Genomic DNA, 24,330 nt, shown 5'->3' on the forward strand with positions numbered 1-24,330 from the left:
TATTTACCTTGATTTGTCTTTGCTTCCTTCACACATCACGTGTCATGTTAATTGCAAGCTCTTCACTCACTCTGTTGCTTCCTTAGTGAACAACTACACTAATTCTACACTAATCGATTATTTATAAAGAATACATTATTGATGAAAGTTTGTTGTAGACAAAACAATGCTTTAATTGTGGGTACAGTGGTCATTTTTTAAAAATGTAATCGGTCAAAAAACTTAATTGTATTTGTATTGAACATCTGAGTTTAGGAAAAAATGAAAACAAAACTATCTGGCAGTAATTGCTAAGAATCATATGCATTAGGCCTATCATGTAGCTTAGGCCTATATATATATATATATATATATATAATTATCAACTCCAATCTTACACAATGAATTACAGTAACAATGAAAAAGGATAAAAAAAGAAAAGACATCCATATCCATATTTTGAGGGCCTCTGCCTTTTGTTCATGTTTGTTTTACCAATGCACAACTGCCAATGAAATATTCCATACATTTTAGAAAGTAAACCTTACAAACCTGTTTGTGATATTTAGCAGTGAACAGTAAAGGAAATATTAAATAAATCATTAAAATAATACCTTAACCAGAATTTTGTGTGTTGCATCTTGTATTTTAAGCAAAATAACAACATATACAAATAAGCCACAATAAAATAATAAAGAATAATGTCCATACTTTAACAGTTTCAATTGTTTTTGAGTAATAATAATAATAAAAAACACATCTTACACTATACTGAAAACACATGAACTGCAAGTGACCATAATTGTTACAGTGAAAAAAGAATTCTGTCAAAAGTTTCATGTTAGGGAAATGGAAGAGAGTGAGATCACTTAACCTAATTGTTATACCAACAAAAAACATGAGGGTTAACCACACTTACTAAAGTCACTATCAAGCCAGCTGAAGTGTGCCTACTGTTCAAAATGCTCCTGACTGACAATGTTGTTAAATCTCTGGCATGAACAATTACAGTATGTCAGATGGGTCAAGTTTAATTACATTACTGACATTGCATTATCATTAATGTTAAATCAATTTACTTGTTGCTGAAGGTGCCTGGGCCACCAAAGGTGTGCTTTGTTGTTTTGATGCATCTGATTGCTAGGCTGGGGACACAAAGAAGACATGAGCACAGCAAAATTATGTCTGTGTACTGATGTTATGTAAATTCAACACAGAACAGTACTGCATCATTCACCTATGACAGTCCCAAAGCAGACAAGGTGATGGTGCTCAGAAGTTGCAGTCGCCTCTCCAAAAGTGCTCTATTTGTGGAGACGTTATGAGGATGGATAACACTTGATATACATTTGATCTGAAACAAAAAGTCAAACAATATAAAAAAGAACAACAAAATAGAAAAAAATGGATATGTACATGTTAATGTCACATTTAAAAAGACTTTGACTTTTAGGGTGGCAACATACATTTCAAATGTAAAGAGTGCTGCATTTTCCATGCTAATCCTATCTCTGATTAGATTAGATTATATTAGATTCGACTTTATTGTCATTGCACATGTGGGTACAAGGCAACGAAATACTACAGTAATTTTGTTTATCTATGTACTTTTTGTTCTGCTACTATTTAGACTTCTTTGAATCAAGAAGTGATTTTTTTTTTTTTTTGAAGAACTCACGGTGACGCCATGTTGTTAAATTCAAGTGGAAGTGACGTATTTCCTGTTCAGACTGGGGAGCAAATAAACAATCACTAATATATATTTACAGGGCTTTAATGAGGTCAACAATCGATTATGGATGTTATGTATATGGAGCAGCAGCTAAAACACATTTACTGAAGCTAGATAGAATTAGTAACAAAGCATTGAGGATATGTGCAGGTGTAATGAGATCAACACCAATTAAAGCAATACAGGTTGAGTTAGGAGAAGTGCCGTCAGATCTGAGAAGAGATAAGCTCATGCTTACATATTGGAGTCGCTTAAGTGGATGTGGACATGAAAATCATGCAAAAAGTGTTATTCAAGAATGTTGGGAGTATAGGTCTTTTAAAGGTAATGGCTTTGGATGGGTAACAAAGACAAAATCAGAGGAATATAGAGTGAAAAATATATGGTTTAATTCACCTATACCTATTAGTAATATACCTATATGGTTATTTACCAAAACTGAGATAGACTTAAACATTTTGGAACTGAAAAATGAATGGGAAGAGAGTGAGAAAGGACACCTGGCAAGTCAATATATAAGGAACAAATATTATAGTTACTTAGAAATTTATACAGATGGATCTAAGGATGAGAAGGACAATGTAGGAATAGGAATATATATACCAACAATGAACATAAGTATTGGAAAAAGATTACCTGATCAGGCTTCAGTGTATACGGCAGAGATGATGGCGATTATTGTAGGACTTCAGTGGGTTGAGGAAGTAAAACCAGACAGAGTGGTGTGTTGTGTTGATTCTGTAGCAGCTTTATATAGTATTCAAAATATGAAATCTAGTAGAGAAGATCTAATGCTAGAAATCCAACAAAGTTTATTTAGATTACAGAGACTACAGATAGATGTGAGATTATGTTGGGTACCTGCTCATATAGGAATAAAAGGGAATGAGGGAGCAGATAAAATCGCAAAAAAATCAACCAGGACAAATGATAAAATAAATATACCCCTTGGAAAAGGAGAGGCTAAGGCAATAATCAAAAAAGAAATTATGAAAAAATGTCAGGACAGGTGGGATGTGGATAAAAGTGGAAGGAAATATTACAGATTGCAAAAATCTATTAAGGCACAGGGGGTGAATAGAAGTAACAGAAGAGAGGAGAGTGTTTTAACCAGGCTAAGGTTTGATCACACAGGATTAAATAAAACATTGGTTTTAATGGGTAAAAGCCAATCTGATGAATGTATAGAATGTAGGTCCAAGGAAGATGTTGAACACGTATTATTGCATTGTAAGAAATATAGGGATGAGAGGATGAGACTAAATCAAAAGATAAGTCAGGTAGGAAGAAAGTGGAATATTGAAGGTTTGTTAGGCACAACAGGAGATGGGGTAAAGGATGCACAGAAAGCAGTTGTACAATATTTGAAAAATATTGGAATATATAATAGGATTTAGGTAGTATTTTTTTTTTTTTTGATGATATAGTCATGATAATATCTTCTCATGTTACATACTCCTATACAGTAGGTGGCGGTATGCACCTTTATAGTCATGGTTGCAATCTGCCATAAAACGAAAAGAAGAAGAAGAAGAAGTATTTCCTGTTCAAGAGTGGAGCTCTGCAGACAGACCCATCTCGCTTGTGCATGCGCACTGCAGTGTGTCATTCGCGAGAGCCGCCATGGCGTTCGTCACTCGCCCGTTCATCAGGAGCCTCTCATCCTCTGCTGTTCTACATGCTGCAATTAAACATGTCACTGTTATCGGAGGCGGGCTGATGGGGGCTGGCATAGCACAGGTAAAATAATAAATAAAGCAAATAAATATATCTAAATATTTCTTCAAAGAGCAAGTGTTTAGCCAAGCCAGGCTACAAACTAAGAGCTATAGACACAGCTAATGAAGATCATTCTTTAATAGTTTCGAGTCGCGTGTAGTTGCATCGCGGTGAGAACGGTTTGTGAATGAATCTTGGCTAGTTTGTTGCAAACCTCTCCCACGCTACGTCTGTCTTGTAACTTTATGTCAAGGAGTGACCTTTCACCCACTTACCCAGCAGCACACATTCCGTTCACGTTTAGTACATTTCTACCGTCTATAAACCATATATTGAATACGTATAATGTTTATATTGCACACTGAAATAGTTTGAAATATTGTAAATATTTGAAAAATGAAATTCGTTGTTGTTTTTCTCATCATGTTACAAATCCGTATGACGACTTGTGGAATAATAAAGTTTGTACTCACTTTCATTGTATGGAGGAAAAACTATACTTGAGGCACTCTTGCTTTATTTTCCACAGAAGAAAGGATAGTGGTGGCCAAACACCTGACAGTTCTGAAATATTGACCTTTTTTTGCCTCCAAAACATGATTTCCGTCCATAATGCAGATGGTTGCTCTGAGCACAACAAATATCAGATGCAGTGAGTTGTACTGTTTTTATCCACTTTCAACTTTAATATTTGGTATGTCCACCTTTTGCAGCAATTACAGCAACACATCTCTGTAGTATTGTGTCGGTATATTTTCTGAGAATACTAATGTCATCCTGTCCCTTCTGCAACACAAGATAATGGCTTTCCTTTGAATGTACAATAGATCTGTCCAGTTTATTTTCCAAATAACCAGAAATTTGCTCGATGGGGTTGAGGTCTGGACTTTGAGTAAATGATGACTGAATGTTTATTATTAGGTGAACTATGCCCTGAATTACACTTCCCAGTGTTTCTCATTGAGTTGCTTTCTACATCACACCGACGACTTTAAGTGGTGATGTCATTAGAACAGCGATATCATGGGCTTAATTTCTTCATTTCTTTTAGGTTGCTGCATCCACAGGACATTCAGTGGTGCTGGTGGACACATCGGAGGACATACTGAAGAAATCTGCAAAGGGAATCGAGTCTAGTCTGAAGAGAGTGGCGAAGAAGAAGTTTGCAGAAAAACCTGAGGTTAGTTTGACAGCACCAACTAGGTCACAAAGATTCAAAGGCTAATCATGCTCTGTTGTTCATTAACTGTAGCTCACGTTCTTTAGGATGGAGAGGTGTTCATTCAGAAAATCCTGAAGAACATCTCTACAAGCTCAGACGCTGCGTCTGTAGTTCAGGGCACTGATCTTGTGGTGGAGGCTATTGTGGAAAACCTCAAAGTCAAACAAGATCTGTTTGGAGCTCTGGACAAAGCAGCCCCAGAGTAAGAAACTCATTTTTTTTTTCTCAGTTAAAATAATAATAATAATAATAACAAAATATTGGGTACAATGGAGCGAAAGGTGCATTTGATTTGATTTTCCTCTTAACCTCTAGATTCACAGCAGCATTTTCAACAGATTTATGTTGCAAATAAAATGTAAGCTGCCCACCAATAACAGGGCTACTCACTAAATGAACAAATACATAGATATTATTTGAAATGATTTTATTATATGAAAAGAAAAAGCGCAGCTATATAGGAAATCATTTGATAAGAGTCACTTAAACACTTCAGTGTCATTATCCTGAAGTATTTAAAGCAGAGAATCAAGCATTCTGATTGTTTAAATTAGCTGTAAATGTATGCATCATAAATTACATACTTGTACTATGCACCAAAAGTATGCTGAAGCTTGGTTTAGTGTTGTATCAGTCAGATGTTTGCTCTCTCTTCAGACACACTATCTTCGCTAGCAACACGTCCTCTCTGCCAATCGCAGACATCGCCAGCTCCACGGCCAGATTAGATCGCTTTGGTGGTCTGCATTTTTTTAACCCCGTCCCAATGATGAAACTGGTGGAGGTCTGGATTGAGTTTGATTCACTTACAGCACAAGCATCCACATTTAATGCAAATGACAGTTTCTCTTGAAGATATTGCAGCTAACATTGAAATGAATATATTAAACATGTAGTTTCGTTGTCTATCTGACATGACTTACTGTCTGACCTCAGGTGATTAAAGCTCCAGCAACAAGCCAACAGACTTTTGATGCTCTCCTTGAGTTCAGCAAAGCTTTAGGGAAGCATCCAGTCTCGTGCAAAGTATGTGCCCTATAATATTGTATATTATGCTGACTTTATCATCTCTCTCTATCTGTCTGTTTGTCTATCCAGTATCTCATTAGCAAAGCTTAACAGCTAGACTAAGGCAAGCTAGCAAACATAGTAAAACATGATAGAAACATGCAATGGCATGCTTGAAATATGCTAGCAGTATTCTAAAACCTGTTAGCAATGTGTTAAAACATGTTTAATAATGCTAGAAACTTGTTAATCCGTGCAAAAAAAAATGTGCTAAAGCAAAGCCAAACAACTACCCTAGGGCAAGCTAGCAACATAAACGTGATAGAAACATGCAATGTCCTTAAACAGGCTTGAAACATACTAGCGATATTCTAAAACATGTTAGCAACATGCTAAAACTTGCTAGAAATGTTAAGCATTAAAGAAGCATGTTAAAACATGCTAAATCATGCTAGCAATGTGCTTAAACGTGTTAAAACATGCTTAATGTGTTAGCAATGTGTTAAACATGCTATAAACATGTTTCCAAAGAGTTTTAAAGAGTTGAATCATGCTAGAAAGATATTAACAACATGTTAAAATATGCTAGAATTCTGAAAGCTTTTTAAAACTAAATTTACATTTCAGACAAGGCTTTGTCAAGCCAACATCAAAGTTTGTCTTCAAACTTTATTTATCTAGTTCTTATTATTAAAAGTGATTGCTAACACAAAAATGACTATTACTTTTGCTTGAACTTGTGGTTAGAGCTATGAATAAATCCTCTCATTCTCTCAACTCTCATTAACTCTCCTCTCAGGACACTCCAGGTTTTATAGTGAATCGTCTGCTGGTTCCTTACATGCTCGAGGCTGTTCGACTACACGAGAGAGGTACAGTCAAGCTTTATGAATGGATACCCAAACATATTAGGGCTCCGATTTCTGGATTTCCTCTTGTTGTGTATATTTCCCAGATCACGGTTCTAAGGAGGACATAGATGTTGCCATGAAGCTTGGGGCCGGTTACCCTATGGGTCCGTTTGAGCTCCTGGACTATGTCGGATTGGACACTTCAAAGTTTATTATTGATGGTGAGCATTTTGTATTGAGCATACCAAGTTTTGATGTAAAAGTTATGATTGTGTTGATATCTAATTATGGGTTTGTGTAGGTTGGCATGAGAAGGACCCAGATAACCCCCTGTTTGCCCCCAGTCCCCTGCTCAACAAACTAGTAGCAGAGGGCAAACTTGGCAAGAAAACTGGCGAGGGATTCTACAAACACAAGTAAAACAAGTGAAGATTAAATCCGACAGCAGAAGTCTTGTCAACTAAATGCACTGGACTGATCTGCTCGTCCTAAAAAAAATACTGTTGATTGTGAAATGTGAATTTCATAAATGTATCAAGGTTAAGAGAGTGATCAGATGCACCATTTGTCCCGGGGAAGTCCTGTATGAAATACTGAACCTCAAGCAATCAGTCAGGACATAAAAGGTCTAAAAGACAGTAATATTGACCACTACATCTAGTGCCTTGCTGTAATTGGTTAAAAACTTGTTCATTAATTTTGAATGTTCTGTGGCATTAAAAGGTTTGAAAATGTATTTTCATCTGTTGTGTACTTAAGGAATGAATTGTCAGATGTGCATAAATTGATATTAGTAGGAAGTAGAATGATGCATAAAAAAAAAAAAAACATTTAGTGAGAATATTTCTTTCGATCATGCTAGTCATTTAATCCTTTTAATAATATAACATGCAACCACTGGATGTCGCCGTTTCATCATTTATTCAGACTTGGTTCTCTGTCAAGAAAGCTATCAAAATAGTTCTTTTATTTTCTTTTATTCTCCACCAAAATACACAAACGAAATTTGCTTAGCAAGTGCCATTTCAAGATCTCAACATTTTGCGGCCACTGTATGCACACATGATTTACATTAATCATCTAGCCTTTTAAATTATATCAATAAAAAGAGTGACAAATAATTTATTCAAATGCTTTGTTAACTTTTGGTGCTTGGATATTTTCTTTAATCCCGGCAATTGGATATTTTTCAGACTTCTGAAAAATGGTTTGCTGATGTTTGTGAGTTTCTTATGTTACACAAGCAAAAGTCACCAACTCGGTGTCCTCACATACCCTTGTTTGTAGACTCGCTTCACATTTTGTAATAAGACATGTCAGAACTTTTCCTTTTGAAGAATTCATGAATATATTTTCAGTCTTCTGCAATGTCCAATATAAATACACGTTAAATGTGAATGTAATTCCAGTTTTTGCAGCTTCAGTATTTTGGAGTTTGCATGCAAGTTTTTAGGAGGCTGTGATTGCAATTGATTAATTTATCAATAACACTATGGAAATATTCAAAACAATTATTCATTTTCATTTAAAACAACCTCTAATTTTACAGTGCAGATTTGATAATCTTTGTCATAAATGCATTGACCAATTAATAAATTTTCATATATGAGGACAACTTGACATGAAAAGCCACGGTGGTGTTATTTTGATCTGAACATTGCAACAAAGTCAAAACACTTCAAATTTCCTTATTACTGTATTTAGCCTACTAAACGTTATTACATGCTGTCACAGTAGGCCTACTTTGTGTAGACATAACCAGTTAAATAAAATAAACAATAATATTCAAAATAGTGCTGTCAAATCAATTAATCATGATTAATCGCATCCAAAATAAGTTTTGTTTATATAATATACAGTTAACCCGATTTTTTTTTCCAGACACCTTCAGCATTTCTCACATTATCACAGTTTATTCATTATAGTTTAGAAAATGGTAATAAATTACGACAAGAATTCAGAGTTAAACAGAACAAATTAATCTTGATAATGTCAGATAACTTTGTAATGAATGTTAAAATGAATACAGATAATACCATTTTAGGTCAAGCAATCGTCAAGTAATGCTTAATTTTTTTCAGTCTGTGGTGTGAAAGTGACGCATTAGAAATTTAATAAAAGACACTTTAGCAAAAATGCTCAGATTAAACTGTCTGAATATTTTTGGTCCCAAATTTTTTTATCAGTTTTATTAGTAGTCCACTGTATGAAGAATTATTGGGTATAATATGTTCACAGTTTACTTTATTTAGCTATCCTCACTACATAAATTAACTTTGGTGTCTTGCACCCACTGATAAAATATAAATATATCAAAACACTATATCTGGTGTCCGAATAATTTTTGTATATAAAAATGCACCTATACTTAAGAAATATTTTTGATATATGTGTTGGAGATCAAAAAAATAATTGGAGCCTTGATATAACAAATACTAAACACAATAAATAATATAAATAAAAAGTGGTATATAGCCTATGCATTTAAAAAGAATCATGGTAATTTTTAACAAATGTTTAATTAAAAACACATGCTTATATTGGGTTAAGATTATCAATGTTGTTATTGAACAATATTCTATAATGTATAATATTATAATATTTTAATATATTTTATAGCCTAGTCAAATAATGTTAATTTTCTAGTGGTTCTGTAGGGTAATTAAGTTATTCATGATGTCATATTAAACTTACCTTATCTTAATGCTTAGCTATTTAAATGGAAAGACGATCACTTCTTCGCTGTGGCATCCAGCATTTAGTCCTTGTAAAATGCCCTTGAATGAGTGCATTGTTAATGAAAATGTGAATGAGACGACATCATGTGACAGATTCAATATTTTCTGCTAATTTGCATTCAAATAGTTTGGTATGCCGAAGCTGTGAAGGCCTTAATACATCCTATTAATCTATTAAACAATGATAACAGCATGAGAGCGGTAGTGTTAATGACAACGAGGCAGTCGTGTTTTGATTTCATCATCATCCAGTAGATGGCGCACTTTCATATACATTGGCCTTAGCCACTTAAATCCTTTTGTTGCACATTTATTGTAACAGACGAGCCTAACAACATAAAGCCAAACATGAGCACAACATCCAGCCACAGAAAATGATCGAAACACGACAAAGACTGTTAGCAATTATAAGACGGTATTATTGTGAATCATACAGGAAATGACAAGTATTTTAAGAACTACAGTTACATTTTTTTTAGCTGTTTGTAAACTGGCCTCAGTATCAGAACGTCTTCAAGTTTAAGCTTGGGTTAGGAACTTATTACAAATACCAAATATCAATAACAGAAAACACATGATGGTGGTGTTAAATGCATAAGGTGGCACTGTCGTACCATAAACATAGACAGCAACTCGGTGAGCTTTATTGATACTGAAAACATCCTACATACAGCAGTTGTGTATACTGTCATACTGCATACACAGCAGCGATCAAAATCATGCTTTATATAATTTTAGTCCCCAAATTTGAGCATGTGTAAGGAGAAAAATTACTGGCCGTTTAATCTTTTTAGGTTTATTGCAAATCAATTCCCTTATTAGCATACACTTAAGGCTGCATAAATATTCAAATGCATATTTAAATGAACACCGAGGCACAGTAACAAGCTGCATTTTATTTCTCGTTCATTTCAATAAGCCTTTTGAAGTTTCCCCCGAGATCCACAGGATATATTCTATAATTCCAAGGCTTCTTGTAGAAATGCAATCTACTTACACGGAGGAAACATTTCAGTGTATATAGTGTAAAAAAATAATCATACTCCATTCGTTTTCAGTCAAAGATGCCTATTTATTTTAATAAAAAAAGACGTTGAAAGAGTTCAAATGTGACCACTTGGAAGCAAAATGCTACACCAAGTTAACGCTTTAAGATATGACAATGTAAAAAAAGAAAAAGAAAATGCTTAAAGAGAACAATTAAAAACAATAAAATGTGTAAATGTTTGCATGGAATTAACATGGTAAAATACCACTCTTATTACCTACCAGAGAGACAGGACAGAGGTACATTGCAATTAAAGAAAGACTGCCAAGTGCTGGGGTAAATATATAGATATATATCTGCTTCATTTATCAATTTAGATCAATAAAATATAGGCCTCTGGGTACCTACTCTTTCACCTTTGTCCTAATGTTGCCTGCAAAAATACCAAGAAAAGTGACATCCACACATCTCTTTTTAAAAAGTACACATTGAGCATTGTTTTACATCCACGCAAGACTGAGAAGTCAGTATATCCGTTACAAATAGTTATCAAAAAGAAGACTTTCAAATGTTATTTCTGCAAGACGCTTCAACAAGAAAAATGGCTTTCCTGTCTCCAAGCTTATTTTCATATACCATTATATATATATTTATAAAATAATGATAAAAAATCACTTAAAATATACACCAAGAAATTAAAATAAAAAATATTAATAATAATAAAAAAAGCATTCAAAATAAATTGAACCCAAGATGTTGAAAATTCAAAACATTGATCCTTTTTGCACCAATGTGTCAATGCAAAACACAACCTATGGAGATCATTTCCAGGGCAATGCGTGATCCCTAAATTGTTGCGATAGAACACCGGAGGTGTGTCGGGCCCCTGTGTTGCTACATTTTATGGGGCATGAAAGAAAATAAGAGAGTGACGTAGTGAACACAGAAGACAGAGGTGCCAAATAACTTAGAATAACTTAGGAACAGGTGTAGGGACGTGTGAGTGTGTTTGTTTACATGTGGCCATATGTGCGCTTTACAAACGGTCGAGGAACATAATCAGTGCAACGCCTTCGGCTTCGGGAGTGAGTTAAGGACAGAAAACAAAAAGGAACGTTCAAACAAGTATTCACGGGTCTGTGTTGGTGATTGTCTGTTCTCAGTTCAACGTCTCTACAACAGCGCCTGCAGCCGAGGAGCAGATTCAAGGGCCGGGACCCTCTGGAGATTCCGCAGGGGTCAAGAAAGGACGGAGGGGGGAAAGGTTGAGGAATCTAGCAGGCCTCCATCTCTAAAAGGGGGCCTGTAGCTGCTGTCTTTGCTTTGCAAGAGGAAAAAGAAGTCCGTTTTCCTCCTGTGGAACACAAATGAAAAACAAAGACATGGTACGTTTAATAATACATACATTTTTATACATGTATACACACACACACGCACACACACACACACACACACACACACACACACACATACATATATAAGGAATAATTAAAATTTTCAAAAGTAGAATTTTAAAATATAATTTTATATTATTATTATACTCAGTTTTTCAAGGGATAATCAAACAAAAAAAAAGTGTGTTTGGGTTGTTTTTTGTTTTTTTTTGCTTTTTTGTCTATACACTGAAAAGTCTGTGTGGCCCAATGCTTTTTTGGATCCCACTGACCTTAACTGCATGGACAAAAACAGCTGAAATATTTTGTTTTGGAATGATTGAGAGTGAGTAAATGACTCATGAAGAGTTTAAGAACTACCGTTCATATAAATTAGGCATATTTCTAATATCCAAATGTCAATTCAACTGTACAGTCTCTCAAGAACAATGTGCATGAAAACATATGACAGGGGAAAAAAATATTAAATATAGCAGACTCTATTTTGGTTGACAAGCTGTATGGGGCTATTTCAGAAGTGCATCAAATGGAATTCCTGATCAAAGTGAGAAGCAGTAATACAGGAGCAAAACTCTGATGGATAGAGAGGCTTGGGGGTTAAAATGCAAGGCTAGTAACGGGCTCCTCCCTGGAGCAGAGGTCGAACGTTTTTCTGCGACCAGTCAGTTTTGCTCCACAACTCCACCCTGGACCACTTTCACACATAAATACACTCGTACACCCGTGTGGATGGCTTTACCACATGTGGATGAAAGGCAACTACTTTTCCAGGGAGCGCTGACCCTGGTGCCGAAACCAGGAGAGAAAGAGAGCCACCACACTTTTATTTATTTCCCCTGCCCAGCCTTTTCATCCCATCAACTCAAAGCTTCCCTGTGCCCCCTTCCTGGAGAGTGTTTTCCTTCCCAGCCGCAGATGAAAAACTCTGGCATGCTTTCCTGTCTGTCCTCACCAGCCTCCTGTTGGAAGGGGAGGGGGTGCGTCGGGGTGTTTGGAGAGGTTAGGACAGTGCCGTCGGGCCACACTTTACAGTCCACTGCCATACAAACGCAAGGATTCAAGAGCTACTTCCCATTTGCGCTGTGGAATGCCGAGGCCCGGCTCGCAGGAAATGAAACGCTCCTCTGTATTCGAGGGCCAGCCACTCTCAGTTCTCCTCTTTGGCTCGACGGTAGCGATGCTGCGCTTTGAAGTGTGGGAGGTTAAGATAACAGGCATGGCCCAGTGTCACTCAATTGGCCCATTCACCTCCTGAGGCAAATCAAAAAGCCCGCAGCTGGGACCGACACACCTCCTTCCTTCGGTTCAACCCTTCCCTTTCTCCATAAACCAGACAAGGTTGTTCGAAGCGCTCAGAGAGGAAGAAATAAATACTGCTCTGAAGAACTGGAGAAAGTATGCCTCGGTTTTATGTTTGCCAGTAAATTTTGTTATCAGCAGGATCAGAACGGTTTGTTCGCAGCTCAAAACCTTAAACTTAAGTATATGCAGGAACTGGCAGGTTCACTAGGTGGCAACACTCACAGTTGTGAAATTGCTTTCAAAAAAAGAAAAAAATAGTTCTTACTGAATCTTGAGTATTAATTTCCAATTAAAATATCTAAAAATCCTGGAAATAAATTAACTCAAGAAGAAACGCTGAATATTTCAAATATTACATATTTTACATTCTTTTCTTTTATTAAATGTAAAACTTTTTAAAACATATGGAGGGAGGGGCTGAGAAAAGAGTGTTCAATTTTTTTTGTCAAATATAAACATATGCCATTGCAGAAAGACTTTTAAGGTAAAAAATATGTATATGACTGAATTTCTGAATGGATCAGCCGTTTGAACGAATCGAATAAAAGACAGTTACTGCCACCTGTAAATGTAGCAGTAAATTTACTAACTGCTTGGTTTTCTTAAAAAAAAAAAAAGAAATAAAAAAATAACATTTGCTTTTCTAATCTTTTGTATTCTATCTATTTGTTTTCTTTATTTATTATACAATTAACAAAAGCAAAAAAGGCCTCTAACACCTATTCTTTTTATATTCCATCGGTAAAAAAAAGAAACCTTGCTACATGTACTGCATTAAGCTAACTGAGACTTGTTATAGCAATAAATGTATATACACACACACATTTAAATTTAGTTGTTACATGTTAGAAGATGCTTTCATCCAAAGTGACTTACAAATGAGGACAATGGAAGCAATCAAAACTAGGAAAGAGCAACAATATGTAAGTGCAAATGACAAGCCTCGGTTAGAGCAATGCACATAGCAAGTTATTTGTATATATATATATATATATATATATATATATATATATAGTTAATTATTATATATAAGTAAATTTGTCATTTACTTGTCCGTGTATAAAAGTTACTTGCCCGCAGAGAGAAAACAAAAAAATCAAACATTTAAATTAAGTAATAAATATATTTATTGTAGTTATACAAAACATAGTATAGTCTCTATAGGGTAGTAGTAGATTTTGTAGACATGGGCTGCTCCGATCACGATCGGCCGATCGTTAATGCGCATCTCGTCAGTAAAGCCGGTTCTCTAATCAGCGGTTAATTCCCTCAGGTGCGTGATTTCACATAGAGCAGCTGTTACTACACAGAGCCGTTGTTAACTGAGAAGATGCGCCAATAAACGCTGAAAATGAACGTGGATTTGCGCATCTTCTCAGTTAACAATGGCTCTGTGTAGTAACAGCTGCTCTATGTGAAATCACGCACCTGATGGAATTAACCGCTGATTAGAGAACCGGCTTTACTGACAAGATGCGCATAACGATCGGCCGATCGTGATCGGAGCACCCCTAGTAGACACTGAAGATTTAGTTTATTTAGTTAGATTTTTTTCTTTTTAAATAAAATAATAAACAAAGTAAAGTGAAATCATTATCAACAAAATTCAACTTTGCAATGCAGAGGAAACACAGAAGCTGCATCTGAAGTGGAATAGATTAGTTATATTTGCCCACTGTTTAATGCAGCTTTGAGGGTCATGTAATGCTTTAACCTGCAGTTACAAATGAATAAATAATGTTTTGATATATAAAACATTGAATACTGATATTTGAAATTATTAAAAAAAATAAAAATAAAACACTTTAAATGTGAAATTAAAAACACCAATATATAACTGCACATATGTGATCACTTTTTTAAATTGAGATTTATGCATCATCTGAAAGATGAATAAATAAGCTTTTGAACTATCTGAAAATATCTAAAATCTGATGGCGCAAAAAAAAAAATCTAAATACTGAGAAAACAGCTTTTAAAGTTGCCCAATTGAAGTTCTTAGCAATGCATATTACTCATCCAAAATTAAGTTTTGATATATTTATGGTTGGAAATTTACTAAATATCTCCATGGAACATGGTCTTTTATTAATATCCCAATGATTTTTGGCAATAAAAGAAAAATCAATACTTTTGACCTAATTGTTGGCTATTGCTACAAATATACTTGTGTGACTGGTTTTGTGCTCCAGAGTCACATATATGTATATATACTGTACGTATATATACACACACACACACACACACATATATACATATATATATATGTGTATATATATATATATATATATATATATATATATGTGTATATATATATGTGTATATATATATATATATATATATATATATATATATATATATATATATACATACACATATATACACACATATATATATATGTATGTATGTATGTGTGTATGTATATTTATGTATATTTTCTTTTATATATATATATATGTGTGTGTGTGTGTGTGTGTGTGTGTGTGTGTGTGTGTATCATGTAATTAGACAAAAAATGGTGAATGGGTGAAATTGGGTGAATGGCAACAATGGATATGCAAAAAATCTGATTTGATTTTAAAAGGAGAATAAACCCTATAGGTCAGGTGAAGAAAACTTACAGGCTTCTTGTAAAAGCAGCTGTTTTTACAGACACTGAGCTGTACGAGAAGAACCGGAGAAGATTCAAAGCTTTACGACTAAAGCATTGGCCAGGAAAGAGAGTACAGACTAAGAGCCCAAATCTGGGCTGCGTTAAGCCTAGTCAGCTGAACAGGTCCACTTTCACACCAAACTGACTTTGGACCAGTGACCTTGTGTTGTAGCACTTGGCTTCACGTCGGGTTTGGCAGCGTCCTTCAAGGAGTCCATAAAAATTCAACAGGCGCTATAACCAATGATCTGCTAGGAGGAGGATGGGTTCAAAACCCCCCGGCCTGAGTAATAAAAACAGCACCTGGATGAAAAATCTGATTTAAACAAACCACTTCGTTCAGTCAGCACTTCCTTTGGCCCAGAGTCAGTAACATTAAAGAGGGGAAAACTCCTACACAATTTCATCTGTAGAAATGCAAATCAACTGCAGTTGGGTCTTTTCTCCTGAAATCTCCCTTCTTCTTTCTAAAATGGCTGAGGAAACAATGTTCACCCTCAATCCAACAAAAAACCTTCAGGTGAGGGCAGGGGACACAAGAAGGGCGAAGGCTGGTATTCCAGCAGAGGCCATGAGTGGGGTCTGCCCACATCTAAGGAGCAGTGGGAAGAGAGCCCGGGAACGACGTGCTCCTGCAAAGCCTGAGCTGCAAGCCAGGGCGGCACTATCAAAGAGCAGCACAATGACTGCTTCAAAGGCCTCGCCACCGCTCGCAGTCAGCAGCGGGAGGGAGGAGAGGGGGTTACGCCTGCTTCCACAATGGGAGCCAGATTTACTCCCTAGGAGAGGAACTCCAGCAAAGCACAGACGACGGCTGGGGTGTGAAAGAGCTAGAAAGAGAGGAGAGGAAACGTAGTAGACGCCACATAGTTTACCCATTCCTCTGCTACTTAGATCGTCAAACCAATAGATCCGAATTTAAGATCTGATGGGACATGATTGTGATTCACATATTAAATCCAACCGTTTCTGCAAGTTTGTTCCTTGCACCTACATACCGGCAAAACTCCCAGACTCTTTTTATAGCACTGTGGAGTCTCTTGGCAGCAGAACATGGAAGGAAACCTCTGGGTTTCCGATGCCTTTAGTAAAATTAACCGGTTTATCATAAGCAATTCATACTCTTTTCCAGGGTTTAGAATCATGCAAAATTTAATTGAGAATTCCTGTTAAATTTCAATTCAGTCCATGAAAATAGGTAGCAAATAAAATGCAAAAATTGCAATTCGAAATTGAACAAGGAAGAATAAACATGAACTGAAATCCAAAAATAAATTTTTAACTGTTTTTTTTTTAAATAGAAAATCTCCAATTTGTGGAAGGATGGTTAAATTAGTTTTTTATTTTTACTTTTATTGTATTTTATAATATTTCTAACTAATCTTATTTTTTTTTTCAAATGTTAAATGTTTTCTTTAAATTACCATTGTGTATGAAATATGTTCTATAAATAAACTTGCTTTAAATTTTTCTAATTTATTTTACTTTGAATACATTTTCTGAAATTTGAAAATGTAAAGATTAAAAAAAAAAATTAAAACAAATAAACTAATAAAAAAACCTTAAAGACATTTCAAGTTTAAAGGATTATTGACCTTAGAGACAGACAGAGAGGACTTGGAAATGCCACCTATTAAATATATATTATTATATCACATCTAATAAATTAAATTTACATTGCATTTAGTCATTTAAGCAGACGCTTTTATCCAAATTGACTTAAAAATGAGGAAAACAGAAGCAATCAAAACCAACAAAAGAGCATTCATTTGACAAGTCTCGGTTAGTACATACAGTATAGCAAGGTTTTTTAATAATAATTATTAAAAAAAAACAAGTAGATAGAATAGATCAAGAACAGAGAGCGCTAGTGAAAGAGGGTCATTTTCTGTAATTAATAAAAAGAAAACAAGTAGATATAATGGAAAAATAATAGGGAATGTGTAGTGCTAGAGGGTCAATTTTTATTTATTTAATAAAACAGAAAACAAGTAGAATAAGAAATTGGGAAAGTGTTCTTCAGCCCTGCTCCTCAAAACTTTCTAGTGTAAATTCTCTGTACTCTTGTCATTTGAATTCAAATTTCATTTCAACTTCCTGTTGGGTGTGGCCAGTTCAATTAAAATTTAACTGAAAGGGAGCTAATTCTATACCCAACCCTGACCATTTCTAGGTACAAGTTTTTACCAAACCCCAGTTCAGGTCCAAACATTTTCAATCCAAACCTGTTAAAGCAACCCAAGGCACACAGTCCCAGCCCACTCCAAATAAAAAGGATTTTTAGACACAAAGGGCATCAGTAATTCTGTCATTCATGCGGTTGAAGCAGAGTGGACATTAAGAAGAGACAAGGCACTCTCATCGCCACACAAGGGACTTTTAGTTTCTCTCTCTCACGCTTTTTCATCAAAGGCTGACATCTGACTTCTGGCCTCACTCATCACAGACACAGAGCTGGGTAAAGACGACCCGATTCGGGCACAGCTGTCCAACAGCACTTTCTTCACAGAGCAGGCCATGAACTCCAAAGCAGCCCGCACCTCCAATGGTTTCCCACACTGCCCCACTATTGTTGCCCCCTGGAACACTGAAAGCTTTCAAACCTTCAGTCAGCCACTCCCAATAGTAAACCTCATATAGGGCCTGCCAACTACATCAAATTTGGGGCAAAGAATGCAGTTGCTATAAAAATCTAAATCGAAAAGCTGCAGAACAGTCAGTGTCAATGTCCAGGTGGCAACAAAGCAGCATGTTGAAATGTGCCAGACTTTGGTGACTCACAACCTTGGCTTCTTTGAATGACTGACTAAATCTTCAGAGCCAGCTTTCATTAAAAGACCACCATTGTTACATGGCTTTCCCCGTTCCCAATAAAAAATAAAAAAAAATGCACAGTGGCCAAAAAGTAACAGCCCAGAGGGCATGTATGCCTCAGCTCAGATAACAATCTCAAAGTCTGCAAATCACAAGGGTTAGTCAGACAAAAGCTCTCACAGCTAAATCTGACAAACAGACACAGTTGAGAACAAGAAGAGGATGTGAAAATGTTCTATGAGCAGGAAAAGTGGGATGTGTGAGGGAGAAAATTCTGTACCCTGAAATTATTCCTAATATTTTTATTGTACAGTCGTGGCCAAAAGTTTTGAGAATTACATAAATATTAGTCTTCAAAAAGTTTGCTGCTAAACTGCTTTTAGATCTTTGTTTCAGTTGTTTCTGTGATGTACTGAAATATAATTACAAGCACTTCATACGTTTCAAAAGCTTTTATCGACAATTACATGACATTTATGCAAAGAGTCAGTATTTGCAGTGTTGGCCCTTCTTTTTCAGGACCTCTGCAATTCGACTGGGCATGCTCTCAATCAACTTCTGGGCCAAATCCTGACTGATAGCAACCCATTCTTTCATAATCACTTCTTGGAGTTTGTCAGAATCAGTGGGTTTTTGTTTGTCCACCCGCCTCTTGAGGATTGACCACAAGTTCTCAATGGGATTAAGATCTGGGGAGTTTCCAGGCCATGGACCCAAAATTTCAACATTCTGGTCCCCGAGCCACTTAGTTATCACTTTTGCCTTATGGCACGGTGCTCTATCGTGCTGGAAAATGCATTGTTCTTCACCAAACTGTTGTTGGATTGTTGGAAGAAGTTGCTGTTGGAGGGTGTTTTGGTACCATTCTTTATTCATGGCTGTGTTTTCGGGCAGAATTGTGAGTGAGCCCACTCCCTTGGATGAGAAGCAACCCCACACATGAATGGTGTCAGGATGCTTTACTATTGGCATGACACAGGACTGATGGTAGCGCTCACCTTTTATTCTCCGGACAAGCCTTTTTCCAGATGCCCCAAACAATCGGAAAGGGGCTTCATCGGAGAATATGACTTTGCCCCAGTCCTCAGCAGTCCATTCACTATACTTTCTGCAGAAGATCAATCTGTCCCTGATGTTTTTTTTGGAGAGAAGTGGCTTCTTTGCTGCCCTTCTTGACACCAGGCCATCTTCCAAAAGTCTTGGCCTCACTGTGCGTGCAGATGCGCTCACACCTGCCTGCTGCCATTCCTGAGCAAGCTCTGCACTGGTGGCACTCCGATCCCGCAGCTGAATCCTCTTTAGGAGACGATGCTGGCGCTTGCTGGACTTGAAGCCTTCTTCTAAGTTCTTGATGATCCTATAAATTGTTGATTTAGGTGCAATCTTAGTAGCCACAATATCCTTGCCTGTGAAGCCATTTTGATGCAACGCAATGATGGCTGCACGCGTTTCTTTGCAGGTCACCATGGTTAACAATGGAACAACAATGATTTCAAGCATCACCCTCCTTTTAACATGTCAAGTCTGCCATTCTAACCCAATCAGCCTGACATAATGATCTCCAGCCTTGTGCTCGTCAACATTCTCACCTGAGTTAACAAGACGATTACTGAAATGATCTCAGCAGGTCCTTTAATGACAGCAATGAAATGCAGTGGAAAGGTTTTTTTGGGATTAAGTTAATTTTCATGGCAAAGAAGGACTATGCAATTCATCTGATCACTCTTCATAACATTCTGGAGTATATGCAAATTGCTATTATAAAAACTTAAGCAGCAACTTTTCCAATTTCCAATATTTATGTCATTCTCAAAACTTTTGGCCACGACTGTATATTTTTATTTCATGGGTTATGTGTTATAAGGCATTTTTAAAATAAGATGTAACCTGTTCTTCATACCTAAAATAAAATGGTGAAAACACCCATGGATTTACCTAAAATTTTCCATGAGAAATTCCCCATTTTCCATAACCAATATGAGCAATCTTCAAATGCCTTACATATTACATAAATGCCTGTCAAATATGTATCACAGTTTCCACTAAAATAATAAGTAGCACAAGTAGACCTAAATCAGCATATTAGACTGATTTCTGAAGAATCAGGTGACACTGAAGACTGGAGTAATGATGCTAAAAAAATTCAGCTTTGCATCACAGGAATAAATTACATTGTTCAATATATTAAAATAGAATATATACAAAACATTTATTTTAAATTCCAATAATATTTTACTATATTAATGTTTTTTACTTTATTTTTGATCAAATAAATGCAGTCTTGGTGAATATCAGATGTCTTTAAAAAAACTGACCCAAACATTTTAATGATATTGTATATTTAATGCATGTGTATTTTGTCTTAAATGCACCAAAAATTAAAACAAAACTGTCTTTTAATTGGATATTCTGTTATAACTGGTAATGCTGGATTTAACTGGATATTATTTTGCACTGTTGAATGCCGTCCTATCCATTATAAAAAATATTACAACTCTTTTTTGTTAATAAAAAAAATATTTAAGTGCACACTATATAATTTAGAAGATTAATAAATATTAAATAAATTTGATGTTTCTCAGCGTGTCTGATCTGCATAAATTAACAAGCGGCGGAATATTATCATGCTCTGTTGCTTCAACTAAATTTCAATTGGATATTTTAACTACAAATGCTGAATTTAACTGAATTTTTTCCCACAGCTGTATGTTATTATGATCCTTTTCATTAGCAAAAATATTATCAGTCTTTTTTGTTTAAAACTATTAAATTGCACACTCTACAATTTGGAAGGCGAACAAATATAAAATACAAAAGTGATGTTTCTCAGTTTGTCAGATCTGCATAAATTGACAAGCGGTAGCAATATCTTCTCTTTTATGCATGTTAGTTTAAAGCTGCCACGATGAATCAGTTGGGGCGTCCATTCGCAGTTCGCTTGGCACGTTAATTATTGGATCGAAGATACAGCGCCTTTTAGCTGCATTTTCAAAGCTATTGCAGCCCACAGAAAAAAAAGGAAAGAGTGCTAAACAGTCCAATTTGTGTTCGCAAGCCACAGGGTAGAGAACTAATCAACCGTAAAAACCTTTGTCTTGTAGGTTTTTGGGTAGGACCAGATTTGTCACATCTACGCAGCTTTCACGGCAAAAAGCAGCAGAATTACAGGATGTGTGAGGTGACTTAACAAGACCAGGAGAAAACTGATATTTTCCCTTGCTTACTACTGTGCTTGATGCTGAAATTCCTTAGCCTTTCACCTGAGATGATTCTCCTCTTTGTGTAGAGAACTAACTTTTTTCAAGCCAGTTGCTAGTTTAATCTCTAGAAAATTAAAAAGCACAGCGCAGGCCAAATATGCTGGCAAGGGCTTCGTTCATTCACAGGGTTGGCTAGATAACACATGGGGGCCATATGGGTGAATGCTTAAAGAGTTAGCTTACATCTGGGCCGACTCTTTCAATACCATCCCAGTTTCCAAATGTTCTCGAACACAAACCGAAAAATGCCCCAGTCCAACATGGCCGTGAGCCACAGGATTGTATGTTGATGCTGCATGCCAAATATTAAAGATGGAAGAAATGAATGAGGAAAGAAACCTGATAGTGTGGACTTGATGTTCTGAGCTGACTTTGTCGAGATTACGCTGTTCTGTGATCTTTCAAACAAATGGTATGCTTGCAAACTGTTCTTGATAAAAAGCACTGTTCTTCTGAAAACACTCACGCGCCACCCAATGCCACAAGCCACACATCACTCTACAGGAAAAGGGATGTAATGGAGTTCTTAAACAGGGTTAGGAAAGAAAAATGACTTGTCACAATTAATCAGGGTGTTCGGAAGAGGAAACCCTGTAAAGTTTGCACACACTCGCACGATGCAAACAACAGCTTTCGCAATACAACACTGAATGGTTGATTGGTGAACTCAAAGTGGGCCTTTAGGATTAGTCTCGTGTTTTTCCAGATTGCTAAGAACCACATTAGAAAATCGGGAGTTTACCACATCATGACTCAATCAAACCGGAGGTATGGAAGAGGCTCTTACCATTGTTCAGATGTACGCCGTTTTCATTCTCTGGCCTGTACCTGCAGGAAATCGTAGCTTTTAATGACCAGGATGTGCCTCCAAATAACACCCAAGTCCATCTCTGGTCTTAGTTGTCAATGTAGGTTACATTGACAACTAGTTAACACATTAACATTGTTCATTAAAGGAACAGTTCGTCCAATAATGAACCATCTCTCATCATTTACTCAACCTTATGTCATTTCCAATGTTAAGGATTTTCTTTCTTTCACTGAACAGAATCATACAGGTTGATTCTTGGAAATTGGATTAAACGATTGAAAAGTTTTGCTTACAAATCAGTCATATGGACACTTTAAGGAGAGTTTTGTCATTTAGTAGCTTGACAGTCCTAGCAGGCTACTCTTTTTTTCAAAAATACACCTTTCATGTTCCTTTAAAGAAAGAAAAGTCATATCCATTTGGAAAAACATTAGTGTAAATGAAGCCAGAATTTTCATTTTTGTGTGAACTATTCCTTTAACTTGCCAGTGAATTGTTAAATGTTAACGCACACATCACTAATGCATTTCTAAAAGGGCAAATAGAAAAGTTAGCAGCACTGACGGAAGCATTATGACTTTAAAACAGACTAATCCTAAAGACTTAATTGTGAAGAGTAGATGGAAAGATGGATTGGTGGGGTGGGTGTACTGTCCATAATGTTGCACAATTTACAGATTAAAGAAACATACAGAACAATAAACCGCAGACTTGTGGATTTTCAGGCAACCAACAACGATTTCAATTCATAAATGTTCATGTTGACTAGAAAAACATCCTTTTATGATTGAAACTGACAGTGTGAAGGTGACTGAGAATGCAGTATCCCAACATTAACCAGTTTACCACAATATTCACACACTAAGTCATATGAAGCTAAGTTAGTGCGTACATTAATGAAACAGGACAAATTACAGCAGGGATTGGAGGTTTTGAAATCTTACCTGAAGCAGGTTCCTGGATCTTTTCTCTCTTCCGCTTCTTTTTTTTCCCCTATAAAATAGCCACAGGAATATGAACCGGAATTGCAAAAACATGACAAAATGATATTAAAAAAATTGGTCCAAATACTCAAAATAAAATCTCAAACTCCTTCCTCATTCTTCTGGATTGCATGGCCTAATCACCAATCAGAAAGTTAAACGAGAATAAAACATCTGGCCCTGCTCCAATTGACATGACAAACACTCCTCTAGAGTGAGTAGTCTGGACTGCTTTAGGATTTGTAGCTTACCCAAAATCCCCTGGCAGGATGACTATAGGTATAGATAGCGCCGCACTTTCATTTTGCAGTCCAATATGAGCCACGCTTTGGTTGCCTGCTGTAAAGTCTGATAATCCACTTATTCAGTCACTAATCTGTGTATTCTAGCCCTGGCTGACAGAACCATGAAGCCCAGAGCAGTAGAAATGTCTATGACAGAGCAGGGATATGCTCAGAATCCTTAGCACTATTAAATACAAGTGTGCTCCCACCACTAATATATGAGTGCAGATGAAAGTTCATCTGTCTTTGAAGCATTTCTTTTTAGCCCTGTTGCCTTTCCATTTGGTGATTAGTGTGAAAGCCAGGTTTTAGTTTTAGCAGAACATCCTGGCACTTTGTATTGAGTGAGATTTACGCCGGTTAAAACTTAAGCGTCCAAAGTTGTCATCACAACATAAATTTTGGATGTGAATTCTACAAGCTAACAGCCTTGATATCTGCCACATTTGTATAAACTAAAGGAATAATTGTATAAATGTAATAACATTGAAAAAATGGTTAGCAATATGTCTCTTCTGGAAAACTTTTAGTATGTGGCAGCTGTAAGAGCTTGGGAGCGACACTCATGAAAAATGTAGAAACTTTTAATGAG

At 36.2% G+C, this 24,330-nt stretch overlaps 2 protein-coding genes across 3 annotated transcripts in view; one reads left to right on the top strand and one right to left on the bottom strand.

Annotated features, from left to right (window-relative positions):
- Positions 1-3,264: 3,264 nt before the first annotated feature.
- Positions 3,265-7,067, top strand: hadh (hydroxyacyl-CoA dehydrogenase). The gene is made up of 8 exons (XM_059554637.1): positions 3,265-3,451; positions 4,482-4,610; positions 4,697-4,854; positions 5,310-5,436; positions 5,589-5,678; positions 6,460-6,532; positions 6,616-6,732; positions 6,813-7,067. Exons 1-8 carry the CDS (start codon positions 3,335-3,337, stop codon positions 6,929-6,931), a joined length of 930 nt encoding a protein of 309 aa, XP_059410620.1. The 5' UTR covers positions 3,265-3,334; the 3' UTR covers positions 6,932-7,067.
- A 3,233-nt stretch (positions 7,068-10,300) lies between these two features.
- Positions 10,301-24,330, bottom strand: part of LOC132143970 (lymphoid enhancer-binding factor 1-like) — a 43,253-nt gene continuing 29,223 nt past the window's right edge. Inside the window, exons 9-11 of one of the 2 annotated variants that reach the window (XM_059554640.1) lie at positions 23,416-23,464; positions 22,448-22,488; positions 10,301-11,591 (exon numbers count right to left, since the gene is read on the bottom strand). In XM_059554640.1, coding sequence (XP_059410623.1) covers positions 22,454-22,488; positions 23,416-23,464 — 84 coding nt within the window. In that variant the 3' untranslated portion in view covers positions 10,301-11,591; positions 22,448-22,453. The remainder of the gene's footprint in view (positions 11,592-22,447; positions 22,489-23,415; positions 23,465-24,330) is intronic. The other variant, XM_059554639.1, reaches the window with a different exon arrangement.

This window comes from Carassius carassius, chromosome 7 (genome assembly GCF_963082965.1).
Source record: "Carassius carassius chromosome 7, fCarCar2.1, whole genome shotgun sequence".
NCBI lineage: Eukaryota > Metazoa > Chordata > Actinopteri > Cypriniformes > Cyprinidae > Carassius > Carassius carassius.